General features: G+C 35.4%; 1 protein-coding gene across 2 annotated transcripts in view; it reads right to left on the bottom strand.

The window, feature by feature from the left end:
* The window catches only part of dym (dymeclin), a 73,906-nt gene that overhangs the window by 42,596 nt on the left and 8,468 nt on the right, over positions 1-22,842 (bottom strand). For both annotated transcript variants that reach the window (XM_079404787.1, XM_079404788.1), the window contains exons 7-13: positions 19,453-19,578; positions 17,314-17,453; positions 7,894-8,079; positions 7,631-7,809; positions 6,815-6,940; positions 5,268-5,381; positions 4,866-4,960 (exon numbers count right to left, since the gene is read on the bottom strand). In XM_079404787.1, the coding sequence (XP_079260913.1) occupies positions 4,866-4,960; positions 5,268-5,381; positions 6,815-6,940; positions 7,631-7,809; positions 7,894-8,079; positions 17,314-17,453; positions 19,453-19,578 (966 nt within the window). The remainder of the gene's footprint in view (positions 1-4,865; positions 4,961-5,267; positions 5,382-6,814; positions 6,941-7,630; positions 7,810-7,893; positions 8,080-17,313; positions 17,454-19,452; positions 19,579-22,842) is intronic.

Raw genomic sequence — 22,842 nt, 5'->3', positions numbered from 1 at the left:
CACACACACCCTATGATCTGTGTGGTCCAAGTCCAACTCATCTAACGCAGAACTGGCCTCATAACTCTAAATACTTCCTGTCCGCACAGGAAGCAGAATCCTCCAGGCAGCCTGGAGCTATTAAAGTCGTTCAATACTGAACTTTTACAGACACAGAGGCTTCAAAGAGAAACACACAGTGTTCTTACTCATTCCTGAAGCAGCTGGGTGCTATCGACACCCACCACAGGAAACGCATAAACATAAGACGGAAAAACAATATCCTTAAAACCGCTCTCAATGGAACGGACTGCGGTAATACCGGCAACTTGTTCGTTTAGGACAAAACATGCATTCATACTCTGAAGACGACCTTTCAGTGAGCAAAGAAGATTATTGCTTTGATTAAATACATCTAGCATAAAATCCTGAATATAATGAAGTGGTTACTTGAACACAATTTGGTAACCAAGAGCTCCTCAAAAACAAAAGAACTAATTAAAAAATAATTTCTTTGCTAAAGACATTTGCACAATTTCTGTCTGAAAAGTCTCCTTCTGAAGAGTATAATGCATTATAACTGTTGGCATAATACATGCAATTAGCTGTTGTTTAATGTATTACATTACAATATTATATCCATTATGAATAATGTATATTATAATCTAATCAATCAGAGTTAATATCAACTAAAACCAAAACTATTAAAAACATTTCTTGTTTAATACATTTTTCTTGTTTTAAAACATTTTTTGAAATTAAATAAAATCAAGATATTAAATGAAAATAAGGTTAAAATACAAAAATTACTAACTAGTAACCAATTATAATAAAAATTATACCTAAATAGTAATATTAAAAAAATAATGAAAATGACAAAAGCTTTAAATTAAACATATTAAAAATATTAATAACGCTATGAATCTATTATAGTGCACGAAGGACTCCTTCATAATGAATGTTATATACAGTACATCACAGAATGTGTCACCATATCATTAATAAAACAACATAAGCTTTCTTTGCAATTAATAAATTGCCTAAAGGCAGTTTTAACAACAAACCCGACCACAGAACATGGTATTTACACCATCATGAGCGTCTGGTTTGCTTTAAAAGCGTGTAAGGTCATAGGAAATAATGTCTGATGATTGACATTAGCCCATGCAGCAGAACTGCAGCTCCACCCGTAAATAAAATCGGAGAAAATAGCATAATTATTCAATTTAGCCACCATAAACACTGACCTTTGCCTACTCGCAAAACTGTCGCTTGGCACGCACAGCCATGCTAACTTATGAGCTAACCGCTAACACCGCCGGTGTGCCACAGCTCTACAAAACAGCTTTAAAAGGAAGTTCTGCGCCGCCACTATAATGTACAATTAGTGCGCTTGGCCCCGCGTTCCCCCGTCATTAGCAGAGTTGCTACGGGCATTTACGTAAACGCTACGTGTTGCTACCACGGGTGAGCTTTATCTCCAGCTGCCAATACCCCTGCCCTCCGCCAAGCACGCTGGAGGAGAAGGAACAAATAAAATTAAATGCTGACACTGCTGGAGAAAATATGGCTGACATTTCAGAAGAACGTGCCATAATGCTGTTTTAGTGCTACATTTCTCTCTTGGCAGGATCGTGCGTTTCCTAATGAGGTGAAATGAAGAGAGAGAGCTCAGTGCGACTGAGGTTTTGACTGAGTGTCAAGAACTAGCTATTATTTAGATCCTCTTCCATAACGTTTGATTGTGCCGCCACTGAAATGATGTTTCAGCTGAGCTGTGGGCTTGTGATGTATGTGAATTGAAAGAATTCAGCACAGCTTTAAATGATTCACAAATGATTCTATCGAGCGGCTCTTTTTAATTAATTATCTGGAAAGATGAAGACTGTTTGAATCCATCTAAATTACTAAAAGAATCATTAATGGAAACATTAGGAAACCAGAATTCAAACATGAACAACCTAGTTCAATTCACAAATGACTCTTTTGAACCGGTCGTTTAGTAAATTGGCCAAAAGAACCAAACCAGCCTCAATCTCACAAATGACTCTTTTGAGAAGCTGTTTTTAATGGATTCGTCAAAAGACAAAGAAAAGACTAATCCGCTCTCGATATAACATGAGTTGAAGGTTTGAATCTGTACAAAAGTACTACACGAATCATTAATGGAATCAATGAGGAAACCAGAATCGTAATCTGAACAGCAAACATACAGTACAGACTATTCTGATTTAAGAAATGAATACAAGTTTGATTCAGTTAAAAGTACTAAATTAATTATTATAGGAAATGTCAGGAAACAAGAAGTTAAATCAGAACAAACTCACAGACAGAACAATTTATTTCAAGTCATAAATGACTCATTTGAGCAGTTCTTTTTAACGAATTTGTCAAAAGATTTAGAAAAGACCAAAACTCACGTTAACAGTTTGAATCAATCTAAAGTACTAAAAGAACTGTTAATACAATCAATTAGGAAACCAGAATCAAAATCTGAACAACAAACAGCCTAGTCTGAATCACGAATGACTCTTTTGAGCAGTTCTTGAATTGGTCAAAGCCTAAGAAAAGAACCAAATCAGGCTCAATTTCATATGTTAGCATTTTGAATCAGTTTAAAGAATCAATAATGGAACTAAGAAACTAGAATCTAAATCAGAACAACAAAGTCACAGAATTCACAAATGACTCTTTTGAGCAGTTCATGTTAATCAATCAGTTGGACAAAAGACTCCGAAAAGAATCAAGTCTCAATTTCAATCAATGGTGGAAACATTAAGATATCAGAATTTAAAATCACAACAACAAACTTACAGAACATCCTATTCTGATTCATAGATGACTCTTTTGAGTGGTTCTTTAAAGAACTGGTCAAAGACTGTCTCAATCTCATGTTATTGGTTTGAATTGGTCTGAAGTACTAAAAGAATCATTAATGTAATCGTTAAGAAACCAGTATCGCAATCAGAAGAATAAACAGCCAGTACAACCCACTCTACTTCACGAATGACTCTTTTGAGTGGTTCTTTTAAATAAATTGGTCTCAATCTCACGTTAGTGGTTTTAATTGGTCTGAATAACTTAAACCATCATTGATGAATAACGCAGAATCTAATTAAGAACAACGAACACACAGAACAACCTAGTTCAATTCACAAATGACTCTTTTGAGCAGTTCTTTTTCATGAGTTTGTCAAAAGAACCAAATTTTAAGATTAAGGAAAACTCTGCTACTGCTCGCATGCTAAACCTCCTTTGAGCTGCGTTTGCTCGGTTCCAGATGAAGTCATGGCAAATTCTGGGCAACAGAAACCAAAACATAAACATAGTAACATGCATTTCACAATGACAAAACAATAAATACTGCGATGCATCAAAACCCATGATTTTACTCAACTTAAGCCATTGACTCTGCCAGAGGACGGGTTTTTTATGCTGTCGTTTACAATGTGGCACAATGTTTTCATGTTATATAAAAGGATGTGCGATATTATTCAGGAAACAAAAGCCTTACAAATTTCCAATCCGACCGTTGATTGTCAGCGGCCTTGAAAACAGCCTGCAAGGCTCAGTTTCCGTGCATCTGAGGTGACCGGGCTGCTTTGCTAGCAAAGTCAACAAACATTTCATTCACTTTAATTCAGTGTGTGTGTATCACAAACATCATGCAGTGAAACACGATCTGTTTGTGTTCAACGGTGGATAAATGGAAGTGTTAGAAAGCGCTTGTTTGTTCTCTAACAGTTGCTCACCTTCCTGATCTCAAACAAGATCCAGTTTCTGGACCGATGCAAATAAGCCCATCTGTGATGCTGGACCGCGGCCTGACGGCACATTTAGTCAACATGGACACAAACAGACTCACCTGATAACAGCAGTAGCATCTAACACTCACACCCACTCATAAACAACATATTTACTGACAAGTTATGATTAATATAAAATGTTAAAAAAAAAATCTTATTAAAACTGTAAATTTTTAAAGGGGGACAAATGTAGATTACATCGTTTTGTGCATATTACATTGTGCTCGTAAGTGTATTTTGTTGCAATGGATAACCCCTTCGGTGGCCCAGTGGATAAGTATCGCTAAGGGACTTATCCCTAACGAAGCCTATTCCACAGCGCTAAGAGATAAACCCTTAAGTTTCATAGGATTTGGGACCCCTTTCTTAAATTTCTAGGTGTAGAGGCGGAACATATGTTATCCTTGGGAATAAAAAATCTAGCTGGAAGGATAGAGGTGAAGTTGACTGCCCCCCTCCCCTTTTTTTTTCTTCTTCTTCATTTCAGTTATATATTCCATGTGTAATATCTGTGATATCCATTTCTCTGCATTTTTCTGTCTTGCTTGTACTTTGTATTATTGTTATTATTATTTTAAATTATCCCTGTAATTGCCAAAAAAAAGAAATTTTGTAAAAATAAAAATTTGTAAATATGAATTTTATTTTTATACATATACATATATTTATTTATAATTAAAAATAAAATAACGAAATATTTTTGTTCAATTGACTGCTCAAAAGACACAAAGACAAAAGTAAACAATCAACCTAAACCTCAGATCTTAATGGTTTGAAGCAGCTTAAAGTACTACAAAAACCATTACTTAAAAATATTAAATATAATTTAAAAATTAATTAATCAGTTATTAAAATGAAAAATCTATCTAGCTGCCTAATTTAAAATAAAATAAAAAAAGATTTGAAATAGTAATAATAATGATCAACTTCCTGCATCCTTGATGAATAAAAGTATTAATTTCTTTACAAAAAATCTTACTGACCCCATATTTTGACCAACACTGTATATACACAATACATATAATACTAAAATATACTAAAATATTCAATAATCTACTAACCAGTTGTTGGTTGACTAACCTTATAATTCGTTGGGCGGCGTACTGGTGTAGGTTACGAAACTGGGCCGACATGTTGGCTAGGGCAGCCAGGCAGTTCGTGTGGAGGTATTTATCCTGAAGCAGGGGAAATCAATAAAACCATGCATTAATAATTTGTGTTGTTTCTTCTCGCAGGGCCAAACAGAATGAAATGGCTCCATTATACTTTGAATATAAAAATCCTCTCTATTCATTGGACTCCCTGGACTGAATATGTTCACAGATCTAATATAAAACTTCAGCAATCTTGTAAAACTCGTGAGATGGTTGCTGTGAGCCTTGCTGTTGCATAATAAATTTGCATGTGCCCATGGCCAAAGATCTGGATATTTGTGGAGCTTCGCGTCTAGATGACTGTTTTTGTCACTGGTTCTGGTCTCACCCTGGTCCGTGTCATGTTGAACTGGATGGTCCGAATCACAACCAGGATCAACAGACTGCCCAAAGAGATCTCCGTTAGAACGCGCTCCGTATACCATGAGATGTTCTTCAACATCTGAGAGAGAGAACACAGAAAACAACAATAACTAACAAACAATCAAAACATAGGTTGTAGCTCTATTTAAAGGGTGATGTTAAATTTGATAAAAAGGGTAATCTAAGATGTAGACGAGTTAGTTTCTTCATCAGATTTGGAGAGATGTAACATTGCATCACCTGCTCACCAATGGATGCTCTGCAGTGAATGGGTGCCGTCAGAATGAGAGTCCAAACAGCTAATAAAAACATTACAATAATCCACACCACTCCAGTTCATCAGTTAACATCTTGAGAAGACACGCAAATATGCAGCTTTTGGCTTCACAAGACATTAACTGATGGACAGGAGTGGTGTGGATTATTGTAATGTTTTTATGAGCTGTTTGGACTCTCATTCTGACGGCACCCATTCACTGCAGAGCATCCATTGGTGAGCAGGTGATGCAATGCTACGTTTCTCCAAATCTGACAAAGAAACAAACTCATCTACATCTTGGATGGCCTGAGGGTGAGAATTTCCAGCACATTTTCACTTTTGGATGAACTTTTCTTTACATATTCGATTTGATCGTGCTATCGTCACATGCACGCCTGAGTATCTGTGTGAGAGAAGACATCACATCTGCAGATGATATTTTTAGCACAGTCATTGAATTCATTTGTGTCACACTTTAAGAACGCCAACAGAATTTGAATAAAATTATGAGAGATGTACATAAAGAGACGGATGGAGTACAAAAGGTCTGACTAAATCAGAGTCTGCAGAGTAAATTGTTTAAAAGCTATTTATAATTAATCTTCATCTACCAGGTCAATCTGAAGTTCAAAGGTCTTGCACTTATTTTAGATGCAAATATCTCCTGTAACTAACAAAACCACAGATTAAGCTAATATAATTTTTTTTAAATAACATTAAAACAAAAGCTAGTTTGAAAACACTCTTGGTCAAATTTGGTCTTACTGTTATCTGTTACTGAGTTGTTGGAGCACAATGTGCACCGCTGTAATTGTCTGCAAACCACAACCTTTAAACAACTGTTGATGTATATTCTGAACTAACAGTGTCTGTGTGTGAGTTTTGATGAAAAACATTAGAACATCTGATGCATTGAAACAAAAATCGACAAATAATTGTGCAAACACGTGTGCATGCATATCATTGTTATTTTCATACAGATCTATAAACATAAGCCCAATGGAAAACCAACCGCAAATGCAATCTGTCCTGCATCAGTTACACAAATATACTGAGAGAACACACACACATTTTGGTCTCATTCCCTGCCTGGAATAACGGATCTGGAATCAGTTCCAGACTCAAACCTCTATCTATTACATAGAACATATTCACACACACTGAAACCACTAAAGGCTCTCAGATGAAGCTTTCATGGCAGATTCTTTACGTTTTAATCTGATTTCTGATTGGGATTATGTGTGTGACCTCACCACTTCATGTATGGAGCGGTTGAAGGTGTCGTCCTCCGTGAGAATGAGGAGGATGATGAGGGCCATGTACACATGATGAGAGTTTCTCTCCTCGACATGATACAAGATCTCAAGAATCGGCAACACCTACAGAGACAGAAAGACAAAATACTTTACTATTGTGTAAAAAAAATAAAATAATAGTGGTCACATGATGTTGATATCTGATTTATTTGTTTATTTATAGATATGAAATCACACTATTTAATTAAAAAGACATTTAAATCTACAAGCATAACAACTGATTAATTTAAATTTACATTTATTTTACATATTTACTAAATTATATATCAAAAAATATTTGATCTTGATACAAAAGAAATCTGTAAAATAAAAAATAAAAATAAATATTTAAATAATTTAAATAAAATCTGTAAAATAAAAAAAACTATCAGAAAATATAATAAAAAAAAAAAAACATTTTTATTTTTTCTGTAAAATAAACAGATTTATGAGAAAGTATTATAGCGTTTGCCTTTGTATTACTAACAATAGAAAAGCAAATATTATAATACTTATTCGTTTACTTTTCTGTTCAATAGTTCTAATAATGTATGATCTTCTGATACATGGGCCAAACAGAAAAATGTAATGGCCAATAATTAAAAACGCCAAATATCAACCCACTAAAAAAAACAAATCCCTGTGTAAGAAGTCCTACCCACAATGAATGAATGAATGACAGCAGTCAGGAGTTTGCAGCTGCATTTGAATGTTCTGCGTTCTGCAAGCACTACGAAATGCATGTGCACAGGTGCTGAATGCGTGTGATCTCACCAGGTTCTCCATGTCTGTGCGGGACAGTATGTATGTCCTCATGTTGCTGTTCTGGTGCAGTAGCGTGTAGAGCAGTAACGTCACCTGGTCTGATTTCTGCTGCTCGCACAGCGCTGTGTACAGACTGTTAAAGTTGATCTGAAACGTGTGAGGCTGAGGAGACGGGATGGACGAGGAATCTGAAACACACACAGTAGCACTTTCAGTGAAATTAATTCAATTAATTGAGCTAAAATTACAAACAAACAGATGCTCTGGCTCACCTTGAGTGTTTTTAAAGCAGGTAACAGCCTGGCGGTAGGGGTTCGGACAGTCCGGGCCATCGGTCAGATTGGCCAGAACCAGCAGTAATAGCAGACTCTGATTGGACAGCGGGAGAGGGTTCAGATCTTGCTCCGCCCCCGGCCTGCTGCCGACTCCGCCTAATGTGAAAACGCTCCACAATCCACCTGAACAACACAGAAACCAGTTACATCTGTTGGAAAATTATCAACATGGAGTGACTTTAATTAATGGTGATAAAGGAGAAGGTCACGTCAAGCATTTATGACATTTATGACTCACATTATCATTGACATTAATTCCTGCACTATCTGAGATACAAACACGAATATTCCTATAGGAAAATTTTAGTTTTAGTAATTTTGTTATGTGCTTCTGTCATTTTTATTTATTTAATTATTTCATTACATATACATACACACAATATTTATATTTTAATATATTTAAATATTTTCTATTTATCTTTAATTTATTTGAAGCACATTTCAGTAAGTTGCCAAGGCAACATTTGTAATTTTTAAGTTTAGCTAATATTTACATTTTATTTCAGCTTAATGTCAGTTAGCAAAAAAACTCTTATTATAACTGTTTTAGTGCAGAAGCCTTTAAGCGGATGGAAAAGAGCTAAAAGAAGTACAGTATACAGCACCTTTAAAAAGGCTTTTGCAATGGTGACACACTTGAAGGATGTCGCTTCAGGCCAGAAGCAGAATAACTGAGGCAGAAGATCATTCATGACAATCGGACATGCTAATGGCTCAAAAAAGGCCAGTTTCTTCTGCCTCAAGAGCTCCAGACGTTATCTAGAGAGTCTAGCGCTCTTTACAACATCACAGTCACTCCGTTTGTTCTGTTTGCATATGTAAATGAGCGTTTGAACATAAGTATGTCTTACAGCAATACTTACAAGCACACGTTTTGATGCTCGAAGATTAAAAACAAAAACTGGGGCCATAATGAAGGAAAATGATTAAACGCCTCTTTTTGAGCCAGAAAAAACCCTGGGAAGCCTTTTCACGTGCTCTTCTGTGATGTTATTTTTGGATTAATTTATTTATTATTTACATTTTTAATATTATCCTTCTTGTATAGTGACTTTGTTTCCCCTATTATTTATTTTTTATTTATATTTGTTTATATTATACATGCGCATATATATACAGATATAGATACATAGTATGTATAATTCAGAATTACAACAAATGACTCTCTCGTCATTTAAACTTTTGACATCATAGTTATGATTTATTATAGCATTTTGTCATCATAATGACTTGATGATATCAACCAGTAAAGTTAATTGTTGCACAAGCAAAGCAAGTCATTACATTTTATCATCCACAATAAGAACAGCATCATGCGATAGAAAATAATTTGGACGTCATGTTGACTTTAACGTTGCTAAAAAAGATGGGTTGAAAGTTTTCCGTCGAATAATGTTCAAACAGCAGGTCGCTGATGAATAGTAATTGATTGTAAACAGATTTTGAGTTACTAATCATTCAGGCATCGCATCGGGTCGGGTGGGTCGGAAAGAGCGAGAGAGTTGAGATGGAAATGAGATGCCTGTCTCCACGTCTAATGACTTGTGGCTGGACATCGCGGCCCCACCAGCAGACTGAAGCAGAGCCAGGATGTTAACAAACATCCACCGCAAATAAAAATAACAACACTGGCAGAAAAAGAGTAAGGAAAACTCCCAGACGCACGGCTCGCTCGGGCTCGGAGAAGACTGATATCATTAAGACATTGATAACATTAAAAGGTCACTGGACTGATACGATTGGCTGCGTCTATCAGTTAGGTTCCTCATGACATCATCGTGTTCCGAATGAACTGGAACTGTGATGAGGTCACGACAGACGCCTCAGAGCGAGCACAGATGCCAGAGCAGACTGTAATCTACTCATCAGAGCCAATCAGAAGCCTGTAATCGCTCGCAGACACACCAACACACTTTTATGATGGGAAAAATGATGGATGAAGAAAACATCCCTTTGATTAGCACACAATCTCTCTCATAAGACTCTTAGTTCACTGTTTGTTCTGTGTGTGGTCCTTTTCTCACAGCACAGATATAATATTACAAGATTTTCTGACTTTGACAAGTCATAATTATGACACAAAATGTCACTGCTTACAAGCTCATGACTTTTTATCTCACAATTTCAACTTTTTATGTCCATTATGATTTATTAAAGCATTTTGTCTTATAGCGGGCTTCGATAATATGCTGCAAAATTCATGATATTCACAGATTTGAGAATTGCATTACAATGCGTACTGCATAATATATACTCAAAAATTAAAAATACTAAATGACAGGGAAAAAAACTGATGCATTAGCCATTGTAAGATTTAGAAAGAAAAATAATAAATATGAATTAATTAGTTATTATTTTAAAAACATTAAGTTATTAACTATCAATATTAAAAATTTAATTTTTTTAAACTATTGAGTATAAATATGTATTAAATATAAAATATAAATTATGTACAGTAAATGATGTACACAATTCATATGTAAAATATAAACTATATACAGTAGTTTGAATGGCCTGGATGGACTGGATATTTTTATTTGAAAGCTACAATATGTCTGCTAAAAACACAATCTGCACCCAGTGTGTGTGAGATGTGTCTTAACTCTCCTATGTTTCTGCACTGCAGATGCTCTGGGGGTCTCAGTGTGTGTCCGCGTGTGTGCCCTGGGGTTGTTATTGTGGGCTGTGTTAACAGAGCTGCAGATAAATGAAGACATCATGGCTGCCATCCAGCAGAGCTGAGAACACACACACACACACACACAGAGGGGTTTTCCATGCCACTAATGCTGTCAGTACATAAACAGGCGGCTGAGGGTGACAAATGCTGCTGCTAACTTCCACACACACACACACACACGTCTATGTCCTCCTGTAAAAGTCCCTGTGGATCTCTCTCTGAGCATGTCCATTCAAACTCAGCAGCGTCTGATACATTACACATTATAAAGTCTGAGGGAAACATCAGATCCAGAAAGAGTCTGATTCAGACAGCAGAAATCATGGAAGAGTCTTGTCTTAGAGAGACACACAAGCTACTGTAATTTCACATCTTGTGTTTGTTTCAAAATTAAAAATGAAAAACTCCCAAAGAGCAAATTCTTCAGCAATAACAACACGTATGGGGTTACTGAGTGATGGTTTATACTACTGAAGCAATATTTTGCCAAATTTTTGGTCAATTCGCTGGGCTTGCCATGTTGTATTGAGCATCTGACAATCTCAAAAATTTGACTAAATATTGATATTTTCCTAAGAAGCAGTTGTTGACATGAAGGCCAGTTTGTAAATGAGTGAAGAGGAAAAGAGTTTATTCATGCAAAGCCACCTGTCAGACGAAACACAGGACATCACGCGTACGCGCGCACGTGTGTGTGTGTGTGTGTGTCAGATGAACACATGCATACTGTCACAGTCTCTTTAGAGAGAGTATATATGGCAATGTATACATCAACATTGTCAGGATTCCTGCAAAGTCTTCTGCTACTTCCTAACACTGGGCTCCTGTGTGTGTGTGTGTGTGTGTGTGTGTGTGTCGCATGTCTGACTGGACTACTAAAGCACTTCCTTTCTGCTGCTATAAGCCCACCACTACTTCCTGTCACCGTGATTTCAGCAGCAGACAGTGTGGTGTTTGATCGGGCACAAATTGCCACCATCATGCTGTGATGAAGCCAGCATCACTATGGGGTTGCTCTGCAGTTGCTAAGGTGTTCTGAGTAGTTTCTAGGGGTATAGATGCCGTTATTAAGGTATAGTTTCTATGGGGTTGCTACGGTGTTCTGAGTTGTTTCTAGTTGCTATGATGTTTCTAAGGGTTTTCTGAGTGGTTTCTAGGGGATGAGATGCAATTAATAAGGTGTAGTTTCTAGGGGGTTGCTAAGGTGTTATGGAGTTGTTTCGAGGGAGTTGCTATGCGATTGCTAAGGTAATCTCAGTAGTTTATAGGGATTGATAAGTGGTTGCTAAAGTATTCTGAGTGGTTACTAGGGCATTGCTAAGGTGTTCCAAATGGTCTCTGGGGGGTTGTGTTGCAGTTATTAGGGTGTAGTTTGTAGGGGATGGCTAAGAGGTTATGGAGTTGTTTTGAGAGAGTTGCTATCTGGATGACAAGGTGTTTTGAGTGGTTTCTATGGAGATGTTAGATGGTTGCTAAGGTGTTCTGAGTAGTTTCTAGGGGGTTGCTAACATGTTCTGAGTGGTTTCTAGGAAGTTGCTAAGTGGTTTCTATGGAGCTGCTATGTGGCTACAAAGATGTTCTCAATGGTTTCTAAGGTGGTTTCTTACTAGTCCAAGTCAATGTCCCTGAAAATGTTAAACGGTAAAGTTATCAGTAATATTAGGTCAAAAAGCATTTTCTTTTTCTCTATCATTCTCTACTTCTATCATTCACCATTTCTCTCTCTCTCTCTCTCTCTCTCTTTTGCTGTAGTCTGAGCCGAGACAACACTAATCCTGAACGCAGACACAGTGACGGCCTTGAGACTTACACAGCACAAACACACAATAGCAGGATTCTGTTAATGCCAGACAAAGGTCCAATAACTATTAAAAGAATGTAATGCTGAAGTGTAATGCACGAATGGTTAAAGGAGCTGTTATTCACGCAGATCTAACACATAAAACATCATCAGAATACTTCAGATATATCATGGTATCACACTACAGTACTATAATGTACAGTAAGTCTTTTAAATCTGGAATAAATTAGGAATCTCAATTTAAACTATGTATATTGTCATTCAGATTTAATTTTAATAAAAAATATTAAATATTATTAATTATATTTTGAAAGTGAATCTCCTTTGTAGGACATAAGATGTGTTGCATTGTGACATTTTTAATAATGTGAAATTAATAGTGATTTTCTCCACTGATACTCAGTGTAATTAAAAAAATAATAATAAAAAATGTATACATCATTGCCTTTTAAAAATGAAAAATATTAAAGAAAAAAATTTAAATGTATTATGATAAGAGAATATGAAAATTGAGAAAAATTGAAAAATGACCAAGATGTCTGGTAAAAATTAGCAGAAACCATATGTAATGAGAACGGTAGTGAACTGTCATAAAAATAAATATCAAACAGATTTTTTTTTCAAATAAAAAACAATTATACATCACAGCAGGATTTGTTGCCTTTTACAAATGAAAATATTAAATAAAAAATAAATTAAATAAAAATTCATTATAATAAGAGAATCTGAGAATTTTTTTTTTTTTTTATTACTATAATGCCTTGTAAAATTGACCAGACCAAATACTATCATTTCTCTCTTTTTTGGGTGGTTTGGTGTGACGTAGCTCTCAAACTAGCTAATATGTATGAATATGCATCGCTTTATCCATTAAAAACACATTTGCACTGATTAAATTATCTAACGAGCACAACTTTATTTCCTGTGTTGACGGATTTCCTATTGAAACAGGAAGTTTGAGCTAATAGACATGGACTGAAAGCCAAAAACTGCTTGACCCGCAACGCTACCCACAATAATAAATTCTGATTTATTGTTTTTAGGTTATCCATCACATTCCTGTTTCTAGAGTATCTCAAATGTAGCAAAATGACCAACGCGAACGAATGAAACATCATTGAAAGTATCGTACACGTTTAAGTCGAGCTAACATTAATGTGATCCAGAAGGCTTTCCGGCACGTGTAATTCCAGAGTGACGAATTGTGGCCGTCTAATTCTGCCTGAATCTTTCCATCCCACAGCAGCGGAAACAGGATCAGACCCAGAATTCCTCCTGTGGCTGACGGGACTGACACACAGGGCTTGTGTCTCCATTTAGCCGGCCTGATTTACCCGTCAGACAATGAAGACACACTGTCTGGATTCCACACACACATTGGGATGTCATCTTGGCACTGACTCACAGCTGTAAACAAGCTCATTTAGTATCTTTTGGCCAGTTGGGTGTCAGTCGATGATACATGCAGTTCTAGGCTCTAATCACACTTCTGACTAACTGTGTCGGTCACCGTGAAAGAGAATCAAAAAGACAGATATGAGTGCTTTCAAATGAGATCTGAAAAATGTACTTAGTTTAGTTTTCATTTTATTTCAGCAGTTGTTGGAATAGTTTGTTTACTTTTTATTTCATGCTCTGGTTTTCTTGTTTTTCTAGTTTCAGTTTAGTTTTTATTGCATTTAAGTTTAATAACATGTTATTATAATTAATATTAACATAAATGTTAGTTCTATTCTATTTTAATATTTCATAGACATTTGAAAAGCAGCGCTGAAACAAACAAATACAAAACAATACAATATCCAATACTTATATATACACTGCCCGTCCAAAAAAAAGTCACACACTCTAATATTTTGTTGGGCAGCCTTTAGGCACGCATTCGCCGTGGCATCGTTTCGATAAGCTTCTGCAATGTCACAACATTTAGTCCCGTCCAGAGTTGCATAAATTTTTCGCCAAGATCCTGTATTGATGATGGGAGCGTAGTCACTATACATGATGTATGCATCACTTCATCCGCCTCTCTTCTTACCCTGATGCGCCCATCACTCTGGAACAGGGTAAATCTGGACTCATCAGACCACATGACCTTCTTACATTGCTCCAAAGTAGGGCTGAGCGATTAATTGCATTTGCGATAATATCGCGATATGAAAAAAGCGATTTTCAACCGCAGAGGCTGCAATTACACTCTGTCACGTGACACGCGAGAGTAAAGAGGTGTGTTCCACTTGAAGATCGATCGGTGTATGACATCAAAGTACGGCGAGAGAAAGCACAAGGAGACGTCCGCTCTCTTATAGCTCTTGCAGTATTTGATGACACACAGCGATTGATCTAGCTGCGCTGCTTCAAGTCGAACACATCTTCAGAGGAAGCATCAAGTTGGCACGCTATGTTGCCAAGTCCGCAGTTTGCGGTCTTACATAACATGCAGAATCGACGCGCTACATGTAAAGTATATCCTTTGTTGTATTTTCCTGTCAAAATAATTCCTTTGGAATTCTTCAGCTTTTAAGAACTGCCGGGTTTTCTGATAGTGGGCGGGACTAATGCACAAACCACAATCTTTATGCGCAAATGCACAATTTTATATTGTTCTTACTGACTGATGCTAAGTGACATATTTAAAGAAAAACTGTGCCATTTTCCAAACATAAGCATATATATAAGTATATCAGATAATCAATATTAGTCTGGTGAGTAAACTAAAAAAAAATCAAAAATTACAAGCCAATGGAGTTTCTATTGCCAAGGTGTCTATAGAGGGTTGATAATATTTACAATAATCGATTGAATTTGATCGGTGTCTCTCACATTGTCCCACAGAAACATTAAAATAGTGTAGATTAGAGTACAATGTTTTATAATAATAATTTATTCTATTTAGTGACCATTTCATTCATTTAACATTTAATATTGGGGGCATCCAAGTTATTTGACATATGAACATTTAAAAAAAAAAAGTAACAATAATTACTTTCCCTGGTAAATTAGTTTCTTTTATAATGATGTAACTCAGTTACTGTTTGTGAGAATATAACTAATTACTTTTTTAAAGTAACGTGCCCAACACTGCAATGATCTTTACTTGTCTTTGTTGAATAATACAGAATATAAAAAGCTTAAAAAAATAAAAAAATAAAAAATAAATAAAAATAAAATAAAAATCGCATATTAAATCGCAATATTGGTAAAAAAGTGAATAAATATGCAAAAAAATTTGCAATTAGATTATTTTCCAAAATTGTTCAGCCCTACTCCAAAGTCCAATATTTATGCTTTTTTCTTTTTTTTTGCCTCAATAAGTGGTTTTCTTAAGGCTACACAGCTGTTTAGTCCCAATCTCTTGAGTTCCCTTCGCATTGTGCGTGTGGAAATGCTCTTATTTCCACTATTAAATATAGCCGTGAATTCTACTGTTGTTTTTTTTACGATTTGATTTCACCAAATAATTAAGTAATCCCGATCCGACCACATTTCTTCCTCAAAGATGATGGTTCCCCACTATCCTTCCAGTTTTTAATAATGCGTTGGACAGTTCTTAACCCAATTTTAGTAGCAATCTCCTTAGATGTTTTCTTTTCCATACCCACAGGATGTGTCTTCCGACATGGTTATTTAAGAAATGAGAAGACACTCACTGCATCAGTTAGGGTTAAATAACTTGTTGCCAGCTGAAACGCAATCATCCATGCAGTAGTTATCCAATGGGAGGCTCTTACCTATTTTAATAACATTTCAAAAATTCAAAACTATAAGTGAAACTAGAAAAAAAACACAGAATGAAAACAAAATATAACTAAACTGGAATGACTAACTAAAAATGAAACAAAAACTACATTCAAAACAAAATATTTACTCTGGATAGCTCAATCACTTCATTAAGAACTTTTTATTTTATTATTAAACAGATCATTTAGCTTTTATGCTTTTGGTTTCATTTAATTTTTTGCATTTATGATGTTAAAAAATATTTTTGTACATCAGTAATTTAATATATGCTTATTCTTGAAACACAAGAACAAATTGTTTGTAATACCATTCTTATTTGACAATTTACGTGAAAAACAAAAATATGTTTCTTGAATGAGACCCCCCAAAAAAAACTAATGAATTACCTCACAATCGAGTGTGTGTTTATAGGTTAGTATGTCCCAGTGAGACAGACCTGAATGTGCGTCTGGATGTGCATGTGATGGACACTGGTCTGAATTCAGTCCACACAATGAAGAGTGTGTAACTCAATATTAAGTAACTGATCAAGCCAAGATTTAAGTACATACAATGAAACGTGTGTGTGTGTGTGTTTGTGTGTGTACTTCTGCTGACACATCCGAGCGAGCCAGACACTAGACAGACAGACACAACTGTCAATAACACACAAAGCAAACACTCATATGCTTTGGGTTTCGTTTCGGACAGGCCTGTCAAACAAAAGTGCGTTTAAAAAAACAGAAAAACATTATCAGTGATAAAAGGCAAAGCTGAAGAAAATGGGCATTTGAATCAGGTGTATGTGGGGATTTTTCACATGCAAATTCAAGAGAAACTGGACTGAAGGGTTTAGTTACAACCAAAACAAATATTATTATCTGAAAGAGTAATCAGACCCCGCTCAACCTCTACTGACCCAGACATTCATCTAACAACACTGGCATCATTTAAGCAAATGAGGCTTGCTGAGCCATAACCAACAAACACCAGATCATCCAGAGCCAGTGTGTGAAGTTCAGTGTTTATATACCCACCACTGAAGGAATAGTTTACCCAAAAATGAATCCTTCAATGAATCAGTTGATTCAGATCTGGATGATTTGTTCAAATCTGGTAAAAAGCTCAAGATGTATCAGATGTGGTGCATTAAACTCACTGGCGACTCCTGATGCGAGTCCGTACAGCAGGCCTCCTCCGTCTGACTGCGTCTGCAACACGTGTGTGGCGGGAGGACATTTCTCCTGTCTGATGAAGTTATACAGCAGCGTCTTCACCAGACGACTCGTCAGAGACAGACTACAGACAAAGAGAGAGAGAATGAGCAATCCTACTATATTCAATCAACGGTTGTTACTGTTAACTAAAAAAAAAAAAAAAAAAAAAAAAAAAAAATATATATATATATATATATATATATATATATATATATATATATATATATATATTTTTTATTTTTATTTTTTTTTGTTATATGTTCATTATTTGAAAAATACTGAAATAAAATAGATTATAAAAATTAAATGAACCCTAACCTAAAACAATTAACAACCCCAACTTTAAAAAAAAAATAGATTTAGAAAATTAGATATGTTGCCTTAGCAGTTTAACTGAACTACTAAAATTAATCAATTTAATAATATTTTTTTTATTTAATAATACATTAATTAATAAAAATTAATCAAATTAATTAATTAAAAAAGTGAAAAATATTTAAAATAAATGAAAATAATATAAAATAACTAATAAAAATTACAAAAGTACGTAATAAAATTGATAAAACTAATGTAATAAAAACTGAAGATATAATTCAAGTTCAAAATATTAATAAATTCGACTATATTGTAACAGCGTATAAATAAGACTAAAATATATTTTTGGCAGCTACTTTTGCTATATACTATAAAGTTAATGCTAATTAAGTCATTCTTTTTAGTGCAAACACACCTTTTCTACATAAATTTGGTTTATTATATGCATGCTTATTGCCAAAGCCAGAAACAAGCAGTAAACAGAATCTGCGTTTAAAAGCAATTTTTGTACATTTTCTAGCGATCATGACAGCAATAATTCATCAAATGATGGTCAAATGATGAAGTTTGTTCAGAAGTAAGTAAATAAGAAATGTAGTGTCTATTTACACTAATTCTAATCACATCAAAAAGGCATTTATTTTCGATATAAATGAAGGAAATAAAGCATCGGGTAGGGTTAGGAAAGGTGTAGGGAGGGCTTTATTGTCCCAATAGGGTAGCATCCATTTAATAAAAATTATAATTTACACTCAATATGTTTTTATTGCATACGGTTTCATTATGTACTACAACACTGAGGTGCAGATATTTGCCACTATTTGCAATAAGTAGTATAAATAGCTACTAAATCCTGCTATTCTTACATAGTGTAAATAGAATAGATCGCTATTGGAGCTTAGTGTACATAGCATACTGCTAAGAAAATGTTATTTTCACTTTTGACATTTAAAAGAGCCGACTGGGGTTACACGACTTGGTATTGATTAGATTACAGGAGCATATGAAAACTACTTGAAAAGAAAATAATAGAGAAAATATTATTAGTTTTGATACACATTTAGCGTTAGCGTCTCTAGGACCCCAAAAATAAAGAATGTCAAGACAAAACATGAAAATTAAAAGGAACATGGAAATGTTTGCGTTTTTGGTTTCTAGAAATTGATGGAATGATGCATTATCAATGTTCATTTGCACAAAGGCGCTTGTGTCCCTAGACGTCTCTGCTTTTATGTACTTGCGTAGAGTCCGTCTCAGTCCTAGAGACACCGGTGAGGTTTGACGAGTGTTCGTTAACGACCTCAGACGTGCAAGCTCAGCTGCAGTGCTGAAGAGCTAACGAGGGAACTTTAAAACCTCAGTATCACTGGTGCGATGCAAACGAGCCCTCCGGGTGAACTCAAGCAAAGCTCCAGACGAGAGCATCTGGTGAATTAATGAACACCCTCATTTGCATATGAAATGGCAGCGCTTGACAGTCGTCCTTCTGTTAATGCCGGTCAGGGGGCCACAATATCACACTGGGACAAACTTCATAAGAATAAAACACTGCGGTAGGCAACAACTTTTCACTTGTATTGCTCTGGTTCACAAGTTTATGATGCATCGCTGGAACTCTGAAACAATTAGATTCATCTATTCAGGTGTGTCGAGTTTCTGTGCCTTGCCATTAGTTTAATTACTACTCTTTTTATATGATCATGTACATGTAGAGGTTAAAGCCATAGGGATGTTTAAATCCAACATGTATTTATTTATTTTCTCACCATCGTCCTCTGGTCAGGTAGCCGTAAATAAGCCCCTCCCTCAGAACCTCCTTGTGGAAGAGCTGATAGGACAGCAGCACCAGAAGGGTGGTCACAGCTTCAAACAGGATGTTGTAGGTGATGTCACTATGGAAACAGACACATGACCAACATTAATACAGACATTTATGTTTAATGAGCCAATGCTGTGCTATACTGTGATTTTACCATCAAGAGGGTTTTTGCCATTTATAAGACTGTAAAAGTCAAAGATGATCAGTAAATATATTCATATGAATATTACTGAAACGATTCACAATTCAATAATAAAAAAAATAATAATAAAAAATAAATATATATATAAACAGAAAAAACAAAAAAGCTAATAAAAAGAAAACAAAACCCCAAAAAAGCCAAGACACAAAAAACTAAAATAAAACAAAGAACTATTTAAAAAATAAAGCCCAAAAACAACAACAAAATGAAAAACAAAACATAATAAAAATTAAAATGCATTTTATAAGCATTAAAATGAAACATTTCATGACCATTAAAATGTAATACATTGTGGCATCATTTTCTAAGTGAAACGAAAAATGGTGAAATATGACCTAGACTAACAGATCATATTATCATTTATCACATTCACAATATAGCGAACTCCTAAAGTGAACTCATTGCCCCTCTCATTCTCTAAACACACACACACATACACACACACACACACACACACACGCACACAACATCAATAGAACAATCTCTCTCTTTCTTTCTATTGTCCTTCATTTCCTTCCTTCAAATTTCTCACTTCACTTCCACTTCCCAGTTCTGTGATGACACTTGGCATGATTCCCTTTCACTTTTTAGACACACACACACACACACACACACACACGACTGCAATATTATTGTAATGCTTTGAATTGTTTTGATTATTAAGTTCAACTTATTACAAAACAAATTAAATGTGCAATTGGAAATAAAAGTGCACAACACAGTAAGGGCTTTCAGATGATTTTGAGTTGGACTTGACTCGGCCAAGATGGGCGTTTTCATGTTGAAAATATGGACTCTTCGAGAGAAAATCTGCAGAATTCTGAGTAATAGACTTAAACAAGGTCAAATGTGCTAAACTGAGATGACTTTACAACAAAACATTTAATAAACACACTAGGGATTAGGGATGTGAATAATAGGTCTTCCAGCTCTGCAGAAATCTGTATGCGCAGATTTCAAGTTGGCCTTTTTAATTAAAAATGCTAATTATTTCAACAGAACTTTCACATAACATTTGCAAAATTATTATAACAGCCTTGGCTCTCACATATTTTGTAAAGCTTTGAATATTGTCAAATGACAGACATGCATCTCCGAAAAAAAGAAAGGTTTTCAAGAGCACAGAAAAACATCTCTCATAAACAATCTTTACCAAAATTGATTGAAAAGAAAAAAAAAACATGATTAGTCACCATAACAGAATTGTAATCAATACAAAACTGTTACAGCTATGATAAGTGTTTTCTCAAAAGTGAATGTGAAATGGAAAGCGATGAAATGCCAAACTGTGAGCCTTAAATTTCAGCCGGTCCCTTCGTTTGAGGTCACATGGACTTCCTTTATAGTGCATTTATATCCTTTCATTGTATGCAGCTAAACATTATCTTTTGTGTTTTACAGTAGAAAGAGTGTCATACAGGCTTGGAACGACACGTAAATGGTTTCTGGTTCATCAGAAACATCGACGTGCACAGTATAAACGCTCTACTGTACTGTAACTCTCTGCAGCTAGTTTATTACTTGTTTTGATCTGTGTGGTAATTTGAGCTACATTTCACAATATCTTTCACAACAGCTTGATAAGAATCCTGTCTCCAGCTACAGAATCACTCAAAAACACGTAGGAACCAGCGAGCCGGGGCTCTGAATGTGACCCGCGCCTGACTTCTCTCAGTCGGCACGTAGCAAGGAAACGAGACAAACGGCAACAAAAACAGACACGGGACAACAACAGCAGACTGAACCGTTACAATACAACTGCGACGCAATCCACTTACACATGTGAGCCAGCAAAAATAACACGATTTATTTCAAACACCCGCTTAAAGCTTGCGATCATGTTTACGTGACGTTCCTCACTTTCTCCATTAGTTCTCAAGGCTTTCTGATTTGCAAACTCAGTCTCTTCATTTGTCAAGATGCAAATGTTGACTAACACTGATGATGATCTCTTTTATATAGAATCTGCCATTTTTGAAGGTAACTTTTATATTGCTTTTATAAAACTTTGGAAACAACAATATTTTAACAGACACAAATATTCAATAATTATATTTGTGTAAATCTCACACAAATCTCAGACATACCTAGGCCACATTTCGCCACAAAATGTACAGAAAAATTGTTTATACATATTAATAAATCAATAAATATGAATGAATTAACAATGCATTATACAATGCAGAAAACTAAATTTTATAAAATAAATACATTTAATATAAATGTAAATATAATATTAAAATAAATAAATTTTAATTAAATTAATATTATTATGAAATAAGAAATTGCAAAACATGACCAAAACAATCACATTACCATTCATAATTCCTTTTTATTGATCTAGGCAGTGTAAAAACAAGCCAGATTTGAACCTTTATGGAATAATGTGTGCTTATGAATCATGCTTTATGAGATCACAAATGTGTATTAGGTAAACAGGGGCAATTTAATTGATGAGATGCATTCACATATGCCCATCAACATTTTTTTCAGCATCGCTCCACTCAGCTGTCTTTAATACGCTTTTCGTTATAGACTGGGTGGAACACAAGGACACTAGAACATGACAAACAGATTGACATTCATGAGAGCAGATAAATCAATCTGGCCTTTAAATACATAAAAACACTAGAACTACGCGGAAGGAGAGCTGAATAATGCAGAACTCCTGTGCTGCTGTGTTTAAGTGTGTGTGAAGGGGCGTCACTCAATAAATCATGGCTTCATGCATGAAGGTGTCCTCCACTCAGGTGTGTAAATGACAGTGGGTCACACAGAGGTCTGACGAGACACATGGGCGCTCAGGGAGAGTGGAAAAACAGCTGCAACTTTCAAAAAACGGAAAGGGAGTGTGGAAAAATTGCATGTTTATGTTTTGCGCCACGAGTAAAACATTATTTTAAAGGAATATTGCATCCAAAAATGAAAAGTTGCTGAAAGTTTACTCACATTCAGGCCAAACAAGATGTAGATGTGTTTGTTGTTCATCAGATTTGGAGAAATGCAGCATTCCATCACTTACTCAGCAATAGATCCTCTGCAGTGAATGGGTGCCGTCAGAATGAGAGTCCAAACATCACAATAATCCACAAGTAATCCACTCCAGTCCATCAATTAACATCCTGTGAAGTCAAA

This window comes from Barbus barbus (genome assembly GCF_936440315.1).
Source record: "Barbus barbus genome assembly, chromosome: 43".
Lineage (NCBI taxonomy): Eukaryota > Metazoa > Chordata > Actinopteri > Cypriniformes > Cyprinidae > Barbus > Barbus barbus.
Note: the sequence above shows the minus strand (reverse complement) of the source record. Positions and strands in the feature narration are given on the sequence as shown.